Here is a 15851-nt window from a genome sequence, read left to right as displayed (position 1 = left end):
CATGCCCAAGAGGAAGGTGGATCGTTGTACTGTCACCCACCCAGATCGCAGAGTGTGGGGGTGAACCCAGATCTCGTTCCTCCCCTGCAGCTGATTGAACGGCTGCAAGGGAACGCGCCCAACACGGTGATGGTCGATATTGGGACCCCAGACTTGGCGGATCAACACCGTCGACCTGACCGCTCAGGTTCTCGCTTCGGGGTGCGATGCAAGACGCGCCCAACAAAGGGCTCAGGTGGAGGAGGGAAATGAGATGGATGCAGATGCGAAAGTCGGTGAAAGCAAACGAAGCAAGTTGCGATGGGTCCCATGGATTTCGACGCCCTTGACTCGCAGGGCTAAAGGTCGCGTGGGCACGTGCAGACGTCAAACCAAGCCCAAGTTATCATCTGGTCCAGTAGCCAGCTAGCGTAGAAGAACTTCGCAGGGTGATGAATCAGATGTGCAGGCCGGCCGTTGTCAAGACTGCTGTCTGTAAGGAGGCGTTGTCTTGGACGTTGAACTGGCCAACGGCGCAGATATTGGGATGCTGAGAAGGCTGTCATGACGAATAAACAGCCACCGTTAAACCTTGTTGCCGGTTTAGTCTGGCGGTTCAGCCTAGCTGTTCTGCATGTTTCGTTGCTTCTTTTGCCCCCGTCTTTGCTTCTTTCCGGAGACAGGTGTGCGGCCGTTGCATGGTTGAGCCGTGCAGTACCTGAAGCCGGTCGACGTATCACAAGCTGCTCTCCTGTTGAGTGGCATGGTTTAACTCAAGGCCTGGATGTTGAGAGTGGCGTGCCAAATTGAGGCCGACCGTCATCGGCCGGTAATGGTAAACCCGAATTGGAGAAGCTCAAAGGCGGGAGAGCGGGACACGGGAGCACGCGAGCCTTGACCATGGTAAGATTTTGCAGTTCGAGGCGGCAAGAGGGAAGAACACTGACCGGACAAGGGAATCGTGCGTTTTAATCTGGGTTCCGGAACGGCTCATTCGAGCCCACCTGGGGCGAACTGAACCTGCAGATGGGACTGGAATCCTACATCGGTAATGGTGACGGCATCCCTGGGACATGGACATTGACTCTGACAAAGAGTCAGGGGTGTCGCGAGGCGATCCAAGTCACTGGAAGTCGGTTAACGCCAATCAGCCTCTGCGAGGCGCGTGAGACGGTGGCCAGACTTGAGTGGGTACGGACAAGAATGGCTTCGTAAACGACGACCCTTGTCACGAGTTAGGGAAATATCCCCCTCGGTCCACGCGTCCTGAATCGTATTTCAAGCTGATGGTTTCCGCAAACGTAGACTTGTAATCATCGTTATTCGTGAGTGGAAGTCTTTTAGGTGATCAACCGTGTCCCAATTGAAGCTGCCCCTGTTTGATCGTCTCGGAGTTGGCGGAGCCACGCGAACAGGCATCATCCATCACTCACTCCATCTCCCTGCGTACCTGCATTCGAGCCGCGCGAAACAAACAAACGGAGTCTTCCATGCGAGAAAGCGCATGGGAATCTCAACGTTTGACCGGTAAATTTACGAAGTGACGCTCGTTTTTGCTTTGTCGTTGGTTACACAAGGAATTGGTCAGGGGGAAAGAATTTGACCAAGCGGCGAGAATTGGAAGGGAGGATCTATCAAACGCGCCATCAACCGACGAATCGACCATCGGCCATCGGCAACTCCTCCACTCGAGCCAATTCGACGTGTGGAAGGCCTCAAAGAGCGGTGGTTCCAGAAGGCATTGTGCTTTAAGGGATTGGACGAATCCCAATCGGGATTGGGCAGTTGCTGAGTGAGAAGACTTTTCACTCTCACAGCTGACGATCTACAGCTGGAAAGAGTGTCCCGTGAGCAACCTCAAAATCGCACCTTCCCTCGAATCAGCCAACCCAAAACAGCAGCCGCGACACAGCATCCGCTGTGAAGGAAGAAGCAGCGAGAGTGTGCAGGCGAGACCCTGTTGGTCACGTTCCACCGCGTCCTGTGATCGCGATTCCTTCAACTTGCACCCTTCGATTGGTCTCTCAGATCATCCTTCAACGGAGCCAGACTTGAGCTTCAAGTCGATTTCCGCCATCGACGCCGCGTATCGGATCACAGCCGGCTAGCGGGACGCTCATTTGAACAGGCCAAAGGCCGTCCCTTTTTCACACTCTCCTCCTTTCTGCAGGACCCCTCTCACGCCCGTCGTCGATACCCTTTGCACCCGTCATTCTGACAAACCAGTCGTCATTCTGACAAACCAGTCGTCATTCAACTATTCCGTCTCTTGGCCGAACTATTGCCCTTCTTTCCAAGGAAATCATCCAAGGCGCGATCGGGATAGCTGCACTCCTTTGACCGGCCCAGCTGGTCGATCAATCTTTCATCACGATGGCAGCCGTCTCACCGGCAGAGTCCGCCTTAGTGGTCCTGTACTACGTCTATCCGGCCGCTGTTTTCCTCTACTTCCTCGTCTCCTCTCTTGTCTCGGCTTGCACAGTGGCCGCCTCCAAGAAGAGCGAAAATGGCAACCAGAACCGCCCCAGCCGCACGACTACTCTGTTGCTTTCCCTCCTCTGTATTTTAACGTTCGTTGCTCAGCTAGCCGTGGTTGGTACTGAGGCATTCCTGGCACGAGAGTGGCCTACGCAGGATCACATCATCATCGGACACTTGTCTTGTATTCTGGTCTTTGGCATTCACCTCAGCCGTTGCCTTGACCTTGAACATGATCCATCATACCCTTTTGTCGGCTCCTGGCTACTCGGTCTTGTCTTTGATGGCATCATCCTCGCTTTGTCGGCAGGCCTAGGACTCTTGCTCCAGCCCAATATTTTCATCATCATTGATACAGCTGTGGCCGCTCTGCGCTGCCTCTCGTTTCTTTTGCTGGTGGCTCTTTTCACTCTCAGTCCCTCACTCAAGCCAAGCTCGGATGAGGAGCGTCAGCCTCTCCTCCCCAAGGACACGACAGCCTCGCCCAGCAGCCCCACTGGCCTGTCTCAACATAGCCAGGAGTCCGGATACGGATCAACGCTCCAAGCTGAAGAGGAAGACACCGAGGAGGCTCCCGAGTATAACTGGGAGCGACGTGAGAGGGAAGCCAAAGAAGCTATGAAGAAGCGGCTTGAAGAAGGTGGTAATTGGTTTGAGTACGCCAAAGGATTCAAGGTATGACATGCCCCGACCTTGTTTTGACCCCGTTGATACCGAACTTGCGACTGACTTATTCTTAGATCCTCTTTCCATACGTTTGGCCAGTTGGCAACATCGGTCTTCAGCTTCGTGCCGCGGCAGTGTGCCTGTGCTTATTTGGTTCAAATGCGCTTCATTTGCTCATTCCTCGCCAGACCGGTATCATCATGGACAGTTTGAGTGGATCTGACCAGACCAACCCTTGGCTCGCTGTCATCATCTTTGCTGCTCTCCGCTTGGCCGCCTCTGAATCGGGTATCGAGCTGGTTCGTCAATGGCTCTGGGTCCCCGTCAAGTACTACTCACATGACGCCCTGACGCGAGCTGCTTACTCGCACATGATGCACCTTTCGGCCGATTTTCACGACTCCAAGAGCTCTTCGGACATGATGATGGCCATCTACGGAGGCAGCGCAGTTTCCAACGTGATCGAGAACGTTCTGCTCTACGCTGTTCCCATGCTCATCGACATGGGCGTGGCCGTCGTCTATCTTTCCATCACATTTGGACCCTACGAAGGACTGATTACTATGGCAACAGGAGTCTTTTTCCTCCTCATCGCCAGCAGACTCGTTGCCAACTCCAAGGCGGCAAGTCGCAATCGTGTCAATGCGTTGTACGAGGAACACTATGTTCGACAGTCGGGCTTCCTTGGATGGCAAACCGTCAGTGCCTTCAACCAGATTGGCTACGAAGACAACCGTCATGCTAATGCAGTCACCAACCGCTGGCTTAGGGAGCAGCAATACGTCCTCGGGTGGTACATCTCTATCGGATTTCAGACCTTGGTGCTTACATCTGGTCTTTTGGCGAGCGCCTTCTTGGCCGTCTACCGCATCAGGGCTGGAAGCGCAACCCCTGGTCAATTTGCTATGCTTCTCATGTACTGGGCTCAGCTGACATCTCCCCTTCAATTCTTTGCCAAGTTGGGTAAGAATGTCAGTGACGACTTCATCGATGCTGAGCGGCTGCTTGACATCATGAGAACCCAGCCATCTGTTGAGAACCAGAAGGGAGCTCGGCCGTTGAAGTTTGTTGCTGGCGAGGTCGAGTTTGACAAGGTTTGCTTCAGCTACGACAAACAGAAGGGCATCATCAACGATGTAAGCTTTCACGTTCCGGCTGGACAAACGGTTGCATTTGTTGGAGCCACTGGAGCAGGCAAATCCACCCTAATCAAACTTTTGGACCGGTTTTACGACGTTGGCGAGGGATCTATCCGTATCGACGGACAGGACATACGAGACGTTGATTTGTTCAGGTAGGGATGCGTGTGTTCTCTACTCACCATGTTAACTTGCTAACACATCACAGTCTTCGTGATCGAATTGGAGTTGTGCCCCAGAACCCGATTCTGTTTGACGACACGATCATGAACAACGTTCGATACGGAAGAATCACTGCGAGCGACGAGGAAGTGTTTGAAGCATGCCAAGCAGCGTGTATTCATGATAAGATCAAGGGCTTTACCCATGGTACGTTGTTCTTCACGGGCCGTCTAAAGAGCGTTGCTGATGCGAAATAGGCTACAAGACACGAGTAGGAGAACGAGGCGTGTAAGTAGTAGGAGAACCAGGTATATGATCGCTCGCTCACATTCACAGTAAACTCTCTGGAGGCGAGCTCCAGCGCATTGCAATTGCCCGAGCAATGCTGAAGAAGCCAGACATCGTTTTGTTGGACGAGGCTACCAGTGCAGTTGACACAGACACTGAGCAGCAGATCCAGGTATCCTTCAAGAGATTGTGCCAAGGACGGACTACTTTTATTGTTGCGTGAGTACTCAGGCGTATTTTGGTAGCCTATTCTAACCATGATAGCCACCGCCTATCAACCATCATGAACGCGGACCGTATCATTGTCGTCGAAAACGGCGAGATCCTTGAGCAGGGCAACCACGACGAATTGATCGTTGCCGGTGGAAGATACGCAGACCTCTGGTCGAAGCAGGTCTTTGTCCGATCCAACGATGAAGACAAGAACAACTCGGCTGGTCAAGCAGGATTTGTTAACGACTTGTCCTCGGAGCAGACCAGAACAGAACTGTCAAAGGTCAACAAGCCCGCGCCAGCCGCCAACGGAGCAGCGGACTCGTCGAAGCCAGAGGCCAGTGGAGAGGAACTAACATCAACCCCCAAGCGCAAGCAAGAGGTAGAGTCAGCTGAAGCAAAGTAGCCTTTGGCGATTCTAACCTCTACTTGTAGGGAACCCGGTTGAATCCTGTTGCCGCCACGTTTACGCCACGGACGCTTGCCAAGGCCAGACAAACTTTCGCAACTGAGACATCCGAGGAATCCGAAGTTTCCGGGGCGCAGAGTGAAACGATGGGCACGAGCCTACCCACCAGTCGTCAATGGTCCGATGAAGTTGCTGAACAAGATGAAGCCAGAACGAAGACAGCGGGCTCTGACCAACTCTAGGAGGGTCAGCCTGTCAGTGACGGCGAAAAAGTCGGACTTCGAGCTGGATCCAGAGCGAAACGTCAGGCTTTCATCGCAGCTGTGGACCGTGCCCTGAAGAACCGTCCAGGCCATGCCGAAGATGAGCATGAGAAGGCTGAGGTGGCGCCTGAAACGAGTGTGACCCAAGATGAGGGCGTTCGTGCCCCATCTTTTGAGCTCAAACTCCCATGCTACTCTCGACGGGTCCAGTCCAAGAGCGAGCCATCCCAAGTGTCGCAAACATCGGAGGGTCAGTTGTCGGAGGGGAGTGATATAGAGGGGGCCGCCTTGGATCCTGTCCCAAAGGAACCAAGGTCTCCGGTCGGTGACTCTCGTCAACAAGATGTCCATTTTCTAACAGGTCACAGGTCTATCGTCACGTCTCACTCCCTTCCATGAAGAGTGGTGCAAGTGGCTCGCAAATTCCCAAGCCTGTCGAGCACAACAATGCATTGCCCTCGACTACGCAGAGCGGAGGCAACCAGACACCTACCATTGCTCGCTCACCGGAGAAGCAACTTCGTGGTCAGAAAACGGAGCCCCTACGAAGCAACAGCGCGACCTATATCACAGCCAGCGCAGGGAGCTCCTCAGGCAAGGAGAATTCGAGTGTCAGAATCATGAGCGATAGCAGACCCGTCATGCCACCAAGTACCAATGCGCCCAACGGCAATGGACCTTCGGGCGGTGGCAATGAACCCACTGTATCCAGCCAACGTCGTGGCAACCGCGGGGGTCGACGAGGAAAAGGTTCCTGGTATCGCGGCCGACGAGGCCGAGGAAGCTACCGAGGTGGTGCAGCTGGTACGCAAGCAGGTTAGAGTATCACAAGCATGACTTGTGCATCGATATAGATACCGGAAGACGACGATATTACTTACAATGTCTACGGATTACTGGCAGGAAAAGTTTAGGGGGAAGGCATCTCTCAAACAAACAGGACATGGTGGGCCAGGTCATGGATTTAATATGGCGTTATCGGCAATAGATAAAAGGCTAGAGGCAGGGTGACCGAGGTAATACTGGTGGTTGTTAGACATGTATTCTATTCAGGGTGGCGGGATAGTGTGAGACAAGGAACAGCATAGCATCATAGCATGCACACTTAGGGACCATGAGGAGCTTTTGTAGTTTCTATTCAAAGCTCAAAAAAGAAGCACGCACATTGCTGCGTTGCCACGTTTATCAATGCGTCGTCTCGTCTCGTCTCGTCTCATGATGGTGTGTTGTTAACCCAGATCATCTAACAGCCATGGTATAATGATGTTGCCTCGTCTTCCACCTCCTTACTGTTGCGCACCGCCCTGTCCACCAGCACCACCAAAGGGGTTGCCTCCAGCACCAGGGGCACCGCCACCCATCATAGATCGAGCCCTGTGAGTATCGTTAGTTCTGTTGTTGTAATAGAGGAAGCGAGGGGAGATTTGGGACAAGACTTACATCTCGCCGATCTGAGGGTCAGACATGAGGCTGTTGAGATCGGGCATGCCACCGCCGGTAGAGTAGCGATCGGCCATCTCGCGCAGACGAGGGTTGCTCATGAGGTTGTTCATCAAGTCAGGGTTGCTCATGAGCTTCTGGGCCATGTTGGCAAACATGGGGTTGCTCATGATGCTGCCAAGGTCGGGCATGCCACCGCCGGCTCCGCCAGGACCACCGGCACCACCAAACATGCTGGCGAGGTTGCCAAGGTCGGGCATACCGGGGTTGGCGTTGACATCAACGCCAACGCTGGGGGCGGAGCGGTTAAGAGAGTCCTCCTCAGCCTCCATCTCCTGGACACGGCGCTTGGCCGTCTCGTAGCCCTTCTTCATGGCGTCAGAGCCACCGTTGCCCTCGTGCTCAATGCCGCGGGCGTAGGCCTCCATGGCACCTCGAGCATCACCCAGAGCGAAGCGAGCGAGGCCCAGGCGGGACCAGGCCTTTGTATAGCCGGGGTCAATGCTGACGGCGGCCTCGGCGTCGGCGCGAGCGGAAGCGTGGTCCTTGTTGGCCGAGTGGGCAGCGGCGCGGTTGGAGAGAAAGACGGCGTTGACGGGGTTGAGGCCAAGAGCCTGGGTGTAGAGGTCGATGGCGAGGCCATAGTTCTTCTGGGCCATGGCAGCGTTGCCCTTTGACTTGAGACCCTCGGACTCCTTCTTTTGCTCCTCGGTAGGCTCGGGGGCTGAAGGGGTAGAAGCGGTGGCGGCGGCGGCAGGCTTGTCGGCGCGGGCCTTTTCAAAGACGGAGTAGATCTGGAGGAGGTTCTGGGATCCGACGGCGGCGGCGACGGCCGAGGTGTCGGTGGGGTCGATCTTGAAGGACTCGGCGATGCAGTTGACGGCCACGTCGATCGAGTCCTTGTCGTCGGCGGTGAGGGTGCCGTCATTTGTCGAGGCAGAGAGGAAGTCGCAGATGGCGAGCGCGAGGCGCTGCTTGGAGGTATGTGTGGACGCCTAGAAAGAGTCAGCGATATAGATCTCAAGACACACAAAGGGAAGGGTTAGTAGTACATACCATGGCGAAAGAGAGAAGACCTATCAAAAGGTCGTAGAGGGAGACAGACGGTCTAGGTTAAACTGGGGGAAAAAGTCTACTTGTTGAGATATGATCCAAAAATCTAAAGGGCCAAGAGGAGGAGGAAGACGGAGACGGGTGCAAAAAGGGCCCCGCGGCTGAGAGGCGTCGTGGAGTTTGGGCTGGAAGGTTCCACGTGGGGCAGGCGTCGAAATGTGGGGGACTGGTTCACCTTCGGTGAGGGATACGTACCTTTAGGTGAAGGAGGCAGGGGGATCCCAACAACTACTAAACACCACGAGATATACCAGATAGATTAAGAATCACATCAACAAGTGCCAGATAGAGGCAATTTGTTTAGTCGTAGTCTTTTCATCTGCAATATCCCTTCAATCCGCTATCACCAAACCCTCGCCCTCATGTGCAGAGACACCCAAAACTCCATCTAATGCATACAATCATTCAAGTGTACTGGGTATGTCGAATACTCTGTCAACAGGTCATCTTCTCTCATTCCGCCTTCTCTCCCGGTCAACGTTCTTCACCCGTCGCTTTCCTATTGCCGCCACCTTGCGGTACTTGGTGTACAGCCTGAGTACGTCCTTCATAACCACGTACAGACATCCTCCTACCAGGCTTCGTCCCCATTGTTGTTGTAGCAGACCAGGTCGCCCCGTGCTTCCTTGCGGGGACGCTATGGTCCATGATTTGGGAAGTGCCAGGCGAAGCAGTTCGCCCATGGCGTAGGAGAGGCCTGGGAGGATCAAGGCGCTGACTATCGCATTGGACACCCCGGAAAGGATTGTTCCCAGTCCAGGCCGACGAGCTGGTGGTGCTTGGGGAGCCTCATGCTCGATTCGTTCCGCGGGTTGATTGTCAACCGCGGGTGCAGGTGCGGGAGCAGCAACCACCGGAGCCGGGGCTGGAGCTGGAGCTGGGACTCGCTGTGCTTCCTGCCCCGGACGTGGTGCGGGTTCGTCCTCGTCAAGTCGCGCGTTTTCACGTCTCTGGACACGCTCTTGTGCCCTCTCAACCCAACCCTCATCGTCAGAGTCCTCTTCGGGTTCATCCTGGATCTCTTCGATGACGAGCTCGAGAACCATTCCATCTTCACCCTCACCACCGATTCTCACCTGCCCTCCAGCTCCAGCATCATTGTCTTGTTCGTCGTCGCCATCGTCCGCTTCCAAAGCCTCAATAAGACCATTAAGGAAACCCACCACGCCACCCTCGCCGTTCCGGCGCTCAGGCTGACCGTCGTTGGCGGGGGCCTCGTTCTGTCTAGGCTCGAGAGGGGGTAGACCCATGATTTGTCGGTTGAGGCTCACTTCGTAGGGAAAGGCAAACTCGCGCCAGGCGTTGAGGTATGCCGATCGGATGTAGGGGAACACGGCCATGACCAGCTGAGGCGAGGGTGGCCAACAAAAGAAGTCGTCCTCGTGCATTGCCTGGTATACACCATACTATAGTTGAGTCGTTAGATGCCGGCGCATCGCATATAGAAGCAAAGGTTACATACCGCAGACGCTGTAGATAAGAAGACCTTATTGCCAATCCATGGCATCAGCTGCCCAAGCAACAGAGCGGGACCAACGTTGGTCAGTACCAGCGCATTGCGCAACCTCTTGCCTCTGTTCAAAAAGACCCTCGATGCTTCTCCGTGAGTCCAGACCTCAGGACCCAGGATAAACTCAGTCAGAGCCTCGCGACCAGAGAAGCAATACAAGGCCAAGGCGCCATACATCTGCAGACTGAACTGCACGCCCAGAGTAACAGAGCCGAGCAGCATAAAGGGACTCGCGCGGGTGAACTTGGAAGCGACGACATCGGTCAAGGCGACGACGGGGTCCCAGGGCCCTTCGAGCTGGATGCGGTCTTTACATACGGGGCACTGGAGGGGTTTGTTGGATCGCTCGCAGTCGGTGACCCACGAGAGCATGCAGTCCTGATGGGCCTCGAGGGTGCATCCGCAGGGGTCGACCCACGAACCCGGGGGGTCTTCAGGGTCTTGGTCGGTCAGGCAGATGAAGCATCGCCGCGGCGCATCGAGCGATCGGGGGGCGCCCGTGGAGGCGTTCTGAGGTTCGGCGGGCGGCATGGTCGGCGTTTGCGACCTCGGGGTCGCGTGCCGAGAGGAGATCGGCGAAGTAGACAAACGGACTGAGTTCGGAGTGAAGCTTGGTCTTAGAGCATAATCGAATAAATGTGCCAGAGAAGAAGAAGAGCAAAAGGAAAGAGAGCAAGAGTCAGACCCAGTCAGCCTCGTCGGGTGCTGGAGCTGATGGTGGTGATGTTGGGAGGTAACAAGGAAGCTGTGGCTCGGCACGCGGCGGTTGGTGGCTCGTGAGCTTGGGTGGGTCCTTGCATCATCTTCTGCCTTGGGGTGTTGAACAGCGATCTCAGATACGCAGCCAATCATGGACAGGGATCGTTCAGTTCGCCCAAGCACAAACATGAATATCAATGAGGATGTGATGTTTGTATTTTCATGATTTGAAAATCATTACTGAATTTTAAAACAATGTCTTTATCGAGATGGCAATCATTGTATCTGGCGGTTCACCCTAACCACCAAATAGGATCCCTACACCACTATCACAACTTGATACAACTTCCACTTGAAAAGCTCAACCCTTCTTCCCCATGCATATCAAATAAGTAAACTTCATCAACTCTCCAACCCCAGCATCCAAGTCTGGCTCACCCTTCTTAAGACCGTCAAACTCCCCAGGAAACTTCTCAACAAGCTTTGTATGATCCCACGCAACCTCAACTTTGACATCCTTGAACCCAACCTCCTTCATAAGGTTGGCCATCCACTCTCTTGGAATACCGTGACGCTCAACACCGCCCATCTTGCTTTCCGGATGGAACTTTCTCGCTTCGGGCCCAAAGTCTTCAAAGTCCGTTAGGGCTACCATGCCGCCCTCCTTGAGACATCCAAGCATTGTTGTCAGGACGGGCTTGAGATCTGCGATGTGATGGAGTACCAAGTGTGAGGTTATGAGGTCGTACTTGAGTCTTGGACCATCTGGCTTGGCTTCGTCCGCTGGTGGGAGTCTCTTATCCTCTGGGTCTTCGAGAAGGATGGCGAGAGGTTGAATGTTCTTAGGTGCATCTGGCTTGTTCAACTTGGACGAGAGGACTTCGATCATGCCCTCAGCCGCATCGACGGCCGCCAAGCGGTTCACGGCGGGTGCGACCTCCAAGCTGAGGAGTCCAGTTCCACAGCCAATCTCAAGGACGTCCGGTCGTGAAGAAGTTCCGCCAAAGAAAGAGGGAACAAACTTCTGGATGGCCTTCCAGGCTTCCAAGCTCATGGCATGAACAAACGGATTGCTATCCCAAGCGGCAGCCTCAGCGTTGAAGCGTTCGTTGCCCCCGCCAGATGCTTGCTTTGAGTCTGACATGTTGCTTGAGAAGCGTTAAAGCGTTGAGTGTTTTCGGTCAATTTCAGTGGCTTGATTCTGGTGAACAAACAAAATCAGAAGCTCGGGTCGATGGGATCCCCTCAGCTCAGCTTTCCTCGGTATGTCGGATCTAAAAGTCGGCGTCACGGACTGCGTGGCGGCGGCTACGAGGACGGCTATCGGTGCTCCGCCCAGACATGTCCTTTAGAGTCTCGGCCCGGATGTCAAAGTGCGGGGTTCCGGCGCATAAGCCGGAGCTGAAAAGGCAAGAAACCGCCTGAGGACTGTGTGAAATCACTCAGTCAAATCATATGTTGGTGAGGATACTCAATAGGAGTGTCTAAACTACCGGCTTTCGGTCTGTGAGCCAGATTGCTTGGATGATAATTGTCAATCATACCGCCAAACAAACATTCATACCTGGGCAACATAATTCCAACTTACAAGACTGATGATCAAATCAGCCGGTGGTTATGCTAAATTCATAAACCCATTCGAGCAAGTTCCAATCGCCATCCTGCCTAGCTTCGAGATGCTGCTCACCACCGACCGATTTGCGTCTCGAAATCATCCAAGGTTTATGGCGTGTTAAGGGCTAAGTCGCACTAGATACATCATCTGGACCTTGTGTAAAAATCTGCAATTATTAACTCCCTTGCCTTCCTTAGGATGGGCTGATTGACAGTTCCATCTCGCATTAGCATTGTTGGTATTGATGACAGCTTCCCCAGGCCTAGTATCAAAGAACAAAATGATAAACAAATGACAGCATTAAAACTCAAGACTGTTCGTATTAGCCTGCATCACGATCACGGGCCAGTTAGAATGTATCAGGTATAAACTTGCATGTTAATTGCAGGCATATGCGTTTTAAACAAGGTGAATTCTACAAACAATTATCAATTACCATTCCATCTAAGAAATATTCAAGTCTAGTAGCTGCCTTGGTTCATATAAATATGTGACCTTCAGCGTCAAAAAAAAAAAAGAAATCTGCCACCCCTCGACAGTTCCTTATGTCTCAGTTAGGAACACTTGCTTGCTTGAAATCTGCACCATACTGACTCCACGCTCGTGCAATGTCAAGATCCAGGTGTCCCTTTCCGGGAACCATGACATCAGAGCCATCGTTCTCCATAGCGTAGACGACATTCTTCGCTTTCCCCAAAGTCAACTTGATTGCACCCTCAATAAACATCTGAGGTTTGTACGTCTGGGACGGCTCCTCCCCTCGAATCATGGCAAGGATGTTGTCCAGTACGACTCTGGATTGCATCCATCCTGCTCGTGCCATGTGTGGACCTCCATGGTCAGCAACATCTCCGAAGGCAAAGATGCGAGATCCAGTAGCGAGAGATCCATCTCCTGATACTTGTAGAGTTGGTTCAACTAGAATCCGAGACGTTTCTTTGGAAATGGCACTGGGATAAAGAGATTGCAGAATGGATGAGTTGGGCCGCTGTCCGGTGCACCCAATCTGATTTCTAGTTAGCTTGCTCATGTTTATGACCAGATTCAAAACTTACAATAAGATCAAACTTCTCCTCTCGTCCGTCTGAGAAAGTCAAAGTCGCCGACGTAGCCATATTCCCCTGCGGCGGGAGCTTGGGTCTCTCATTCAACAGAACGCGAATCTTGAGCTCATCCCGAAGCGCAGTTAAAGTATAGTCCTGTAATCTCTTTCCAAAATATTTCATGAGCTGGCCACGTGAGTGTATCAACGTGACGTCTTTGTGTGGGTAAAAGCTCTTGGTGTCACTGGCAATCTGAACGCCCACGGCCCCTCCACCGACGATGGCGATCCTCTGGCTGGCTTTGATCTTTTCTTGTACGCTTTGCATCTCACGGCAAGCATCCTGAAGTTCGGTTGCTGAGACTTGCACTGGGAGTGGCTGTGAGGAACCCGTCGCGATGGCAAGGTACGTATAGTCGATTTTGTTCCCCGACGCCAGGATGATTTGCTCCTCGGTGATTTCCACGACTTTATCCTGAATGCGTGTCAAAATTCCAGGAGGCCCTCCCCGGCAGATGGCATCATAGGGGATGAAAGCTTCGTGTTCGTGCCCCTCCATGACGGAAAACCGAGGGAAGTTGAAGGAGTAGTTTAGATGAGAATTCTTCTCAATCAAAACAGCCTTGTATCCCGTAGGTAAAGTCTCTGCGAGGCGTTTCGCCAGCTCAATGCCAGCAAAGGAGCCTCCGATGACGACGACGTTCTGAGCGTTGGGCGTGTCGTGCCATGTCCAGTTGTGATAGGCTGCGGCTATGCGCTGAACTGCAAGTGTTCCGAGGTATGGGACGAAAAAGTTCAACGCTTTGCCGACTAGCCTGATGCTGTCCGGTACCATGGTGATGAATTGTGGTTTATGTTATAAGCAGCTTTAAGGGGTTGGGTTGTGAAGCTCAAGGTCAGGTCGGAGTTACAGTGCAACGCAACGGCGCGGAAATATTTCAATCAGATAGGAAATCATTAAATGGTTGAGAGATGGCTAACAGACAGTTTATATATGGCCTGGAGTTGTGTCCGGACTCTTCAAAGTCCGTCTCAGCCCCGCGGAAGCTCCGGTCAGCCTCCTGAGTGCGGCTCTATTTGCACACGGAACCGTTAATCAAGATTCTGAATATTATATCTACTTCGTCTATGAATGACGGCCTTGGGTTATGCTGAAATTGAATCATTTCCTTTTTTCAAGTCATTTAATGTTTTTATATGCTCAAGGGAGCTCTCTTTAGTTTTCAAGTTGTGTTCACGGAGTTCCCGCGGAGCCTAGCGAGAATCTCACGATCACAACGGTTGGGCCATGATTGATAAGATTATCTCACACAAGCGTACGTACCCCCTAGCCACCCCATGTTCCTAAATAACATTGTTTTTCAACTATTATACAAGACAATTGAACTCTGATGAAGGGACCTTTACTTCGGAGCGGCGAATGGTCAGTGTTCGTGCTCTTGAATCTTGAACTCTGCATCACGCTACCTTCGTACCCACATGATCAAAGAATTTCCATTGGAAAACATATCAATATTTCTTTCATCTCAGGTTATTACCCTTGAATTTATCATCTCTTGTCCAATGCGTGTAATCTTTCTGTTCGAGTGATCCTTCCAAGGGGATGCTCAAAGAGGAAACGGCCGAAGCGGTGACCAGATGTGGTTAGCAACACAGGGGTGTCAGCAAAAATACACAGGGATTGAACCCCTAACAAACACAACAGAACTCTCACTCATTCTCGTCTTCTGCCTTTGTAAGCAGAGCAAATCACTCTTTTTAAACTTTCTCACTTCATCACTCTCATTAATGGTCCTAATACCACTCTTTCTCCGGGTGGTCTCCCTCACTCTCTTGGCGGCCACCTTCACCAACGCCGAGACTGGAATCGTCGTCCCCTGGAACATCACAGCCGGTCAGACTGAGGAGCTCACAATCAGAACAAGAATCGACGCGTCAGATCACGAAGCCCGGAAAAGATTCAACGCCTACCGCGTCTACCTCGCGCTAGAGCCACCAGGATGGGGTTCGGGGCCGGTATGCTGGCTCGCCTGGAGTGTACCCCTGGACACAGATCGCGTCAACATCACCATCCCCGCCGACGTGGCGCCTGACAAGACACGGATCCGCATATCTGCTAGCCTGTACAAAAGAGGCCAGTCCCACGTTAATGGTTATTCTTACAGCAGCCGGACGACGCTGCTCGGGGCAAACGGGACTTGGAGCCAGAGAGAGTTGGACGGGTGGGACAGTAGCGAGGAGAACCGCATATCTTGCTGGGCTTATGGATGTACAAGACGGTGTCACATGAAGTATTACACCGGTGATAAGACGCGGTATAGTGATGGAAGCAGCGAGAAGGACTTGGACGCCTGTATCGACCAGTGTTTAAAGGATTTGGATCCTCGAAGCGCGGGATCCAAATCTACAAGTGTGACGACAACGACGTGCATGCTGGCGGCGGTTGTAGCCGTTGGAGTTATTAATTTGGTCATATAAGGCTTGATTGTCCTTACTTTATTCTCCTGCATTGTTCGGCGTGTGGGATACGGCACTTTACACTTTTAGACATGGATACTTTTCCTGGATAGACAATCAATCAAGCAGAGCTTTCAGCTCAGTCTAAACCTACCGTTTATTTCTGCCGCTTTCTGTGCTTGATGGCTCGTTAGCTGTGCAGGTTGCAGAACCAACTTGTATTGTACGACCTTACTCAAACCTTGAAGGAACCTCCTGGACCAAGCTGCATGCTCTGCCTTCCTCTAACCAAACAGTAAGTGTTTTTTTCAAGATCAACATCAAACTTGTCTGTAATGTCAAATAGGGGCGTATACCTAGCTCAAACTGGAGTGTTGA

At 52.7% G+C, this 15851-nt stretch overlaps 6 protein-coding genes across 6 annotated transcripts; 2 read left to right on the top strand and 4 right to left on the bottom strand.

Annotated features, from left to right (window-relative positions):
• Positions 1–2352: 2352 nt before the first annotated feature.
• Positions 2353–6418, top strand: NECHADRAFT_94174 (uncharacterized protein; the record flags this gene model as incomplete). Its single annotated transcript, XM_003041051.1, has 13 exons — positions 2353–2733; positions 2887–3132; positions 3198–4417; positions 4471–4631; positions 4682–4712; positions 4761–4901; positions 4977–5307; positions 5361–5522; positions 5643–5865; positions 5904–5922; positions 5959–6031; positions 6154–6206; positions 6250–6418. 13 exons carry the CDS (start codon positions 2353–2355, stop codon positions 6416–6418), a joined length of 3210 nt encoding a protein of 1069 aa, XP_003041097.1.
• Positions 6419–6717: 299 nt separating this feature from the next.
• NECHADRAFT_61659 (uncharacterized protein) lies at positions 6718–8211 on the bottom strand. Its single transcript, XM_003041014.1, has 3 exons — positions 8094–8211; positions 7038–8032; positions 6718–6971 (listed from the first exon to the last, which is right to left on the bottom strand). Exons 1-3 carry the CDS (start codon positions 8094–8096, stop codon positions 6884–6886), a joined length of 1086 nt encoding a protein of 361 aa, XP_003041060.1. The 5' UTR covers positions 8097–8211; the 3' UTR covers positions 6718–6883.
• Positions 8212–8593: 382 nt separating this feature from the next.
• On the bottom strand, positions 8594–10191 carry NECHADRAFT_94173 (uncharacterized protein; the record flags this gene model as incomplete). The annotated part of the gene is made up of 2 exons (XM_003041013.1): positions 8594–9556; positions 9613–10191. The coding sequence occupies 2 exons, from the start codon at positions 10189–10191 to the stop codon at positions 8594–8596; spliced, it is 1542 nt and encodes a 513-aa protein (XP_003041059.1).
• A 431-nt stretch (positions 10192–10622) lies between these two features.
• NECHADRAFT_61657 (uncharacterized protein) lies at positions 10623–11598 on the bottom strand. The gene has a single exon (XM_003041012.1). It carries the CDS (start codon positions 11501–11503, stop codon positions 10721–10723), a length of 783 nt encoding a protein of 260 aa, XP_003041058.1. The 5' UTR covers positions 11504–11598; the 3' UTR covers positions 10623–10720.
• Positions 11599–12647: 1049 nt separating this feature from the next.
• Positions 12648–13722, bottom strand: NECHADRAFT_16436 (uncharacterized protein; the record flags this gene model as incomplete). The annotated part of the gene is made up of 2 exons (XM_003041011.1): positions 12648–12980; positions 13030–13722. Coding segments are annotated over 2 exons (1026 nt in total), but the record flags the coding sequence as incomplete, so codon positions are not given.
• A 1077-nt stretch (positions 13723–14799) lies between these two features.
• On the top strand, positions 14800–15494 carry NECHADRAFT_102700 (uncharacterized protein; the record flags this gene model as incomplete). Its single annotated transcript, XM_003041050.1, has 1 exon — positions 14800–15494. Exon 1 carries the CDS (start codon positions 14805–14807, stop codon positions 15492–15494), a length of 690 nt encoding a protein of 229 aa, XP_003041096.1. The 5' UTR covers positions 14800–14804.
• Positions 15495–15851: the final 357 nt, after the last annotated feature.

This window comes from Fusarium vanettenii, assembly GCF_000151355.1.
Source record: "Fusarium vanettenii 77-13-4 chromosome 6 genomic scaffold NECHAsca_53_chr6_3_0, whole genome shotgun sequence".
In the NCBI taxonomy this organism is placed as follows: Eukaryota; Fungi; Ascomycota; class Sordariomycetes; order Hypocreales; family Nectriaceae; genus Fusarium; species Fusarium vanettenii.
This window is presented reverse-complemented; position numbering and strand designations above follow the sequence as displayed.

What these genes read in the sequence shown, in the direction of transcription:
- NECHADRAFT_61659 (XM_003041014.1), bottom strand. An exon ending in GACCCTCAGATCGGCGAGAT is followed by an intron (nt 6,972 to 7,037) that starts GTAAGTCTTGTC and finishes CGATACTCACAG; the next exon opens with GGCTCGATCTATGATGGGTG.
- NECHADRAFT_61657 (XM_003041012.1), bottom strand. Translation starts at nt 11,503, where the DNA reads ATGTCAGACTCAAAGCAAGCATCTGGCGGGGGCAACGAACGCTTCAAC.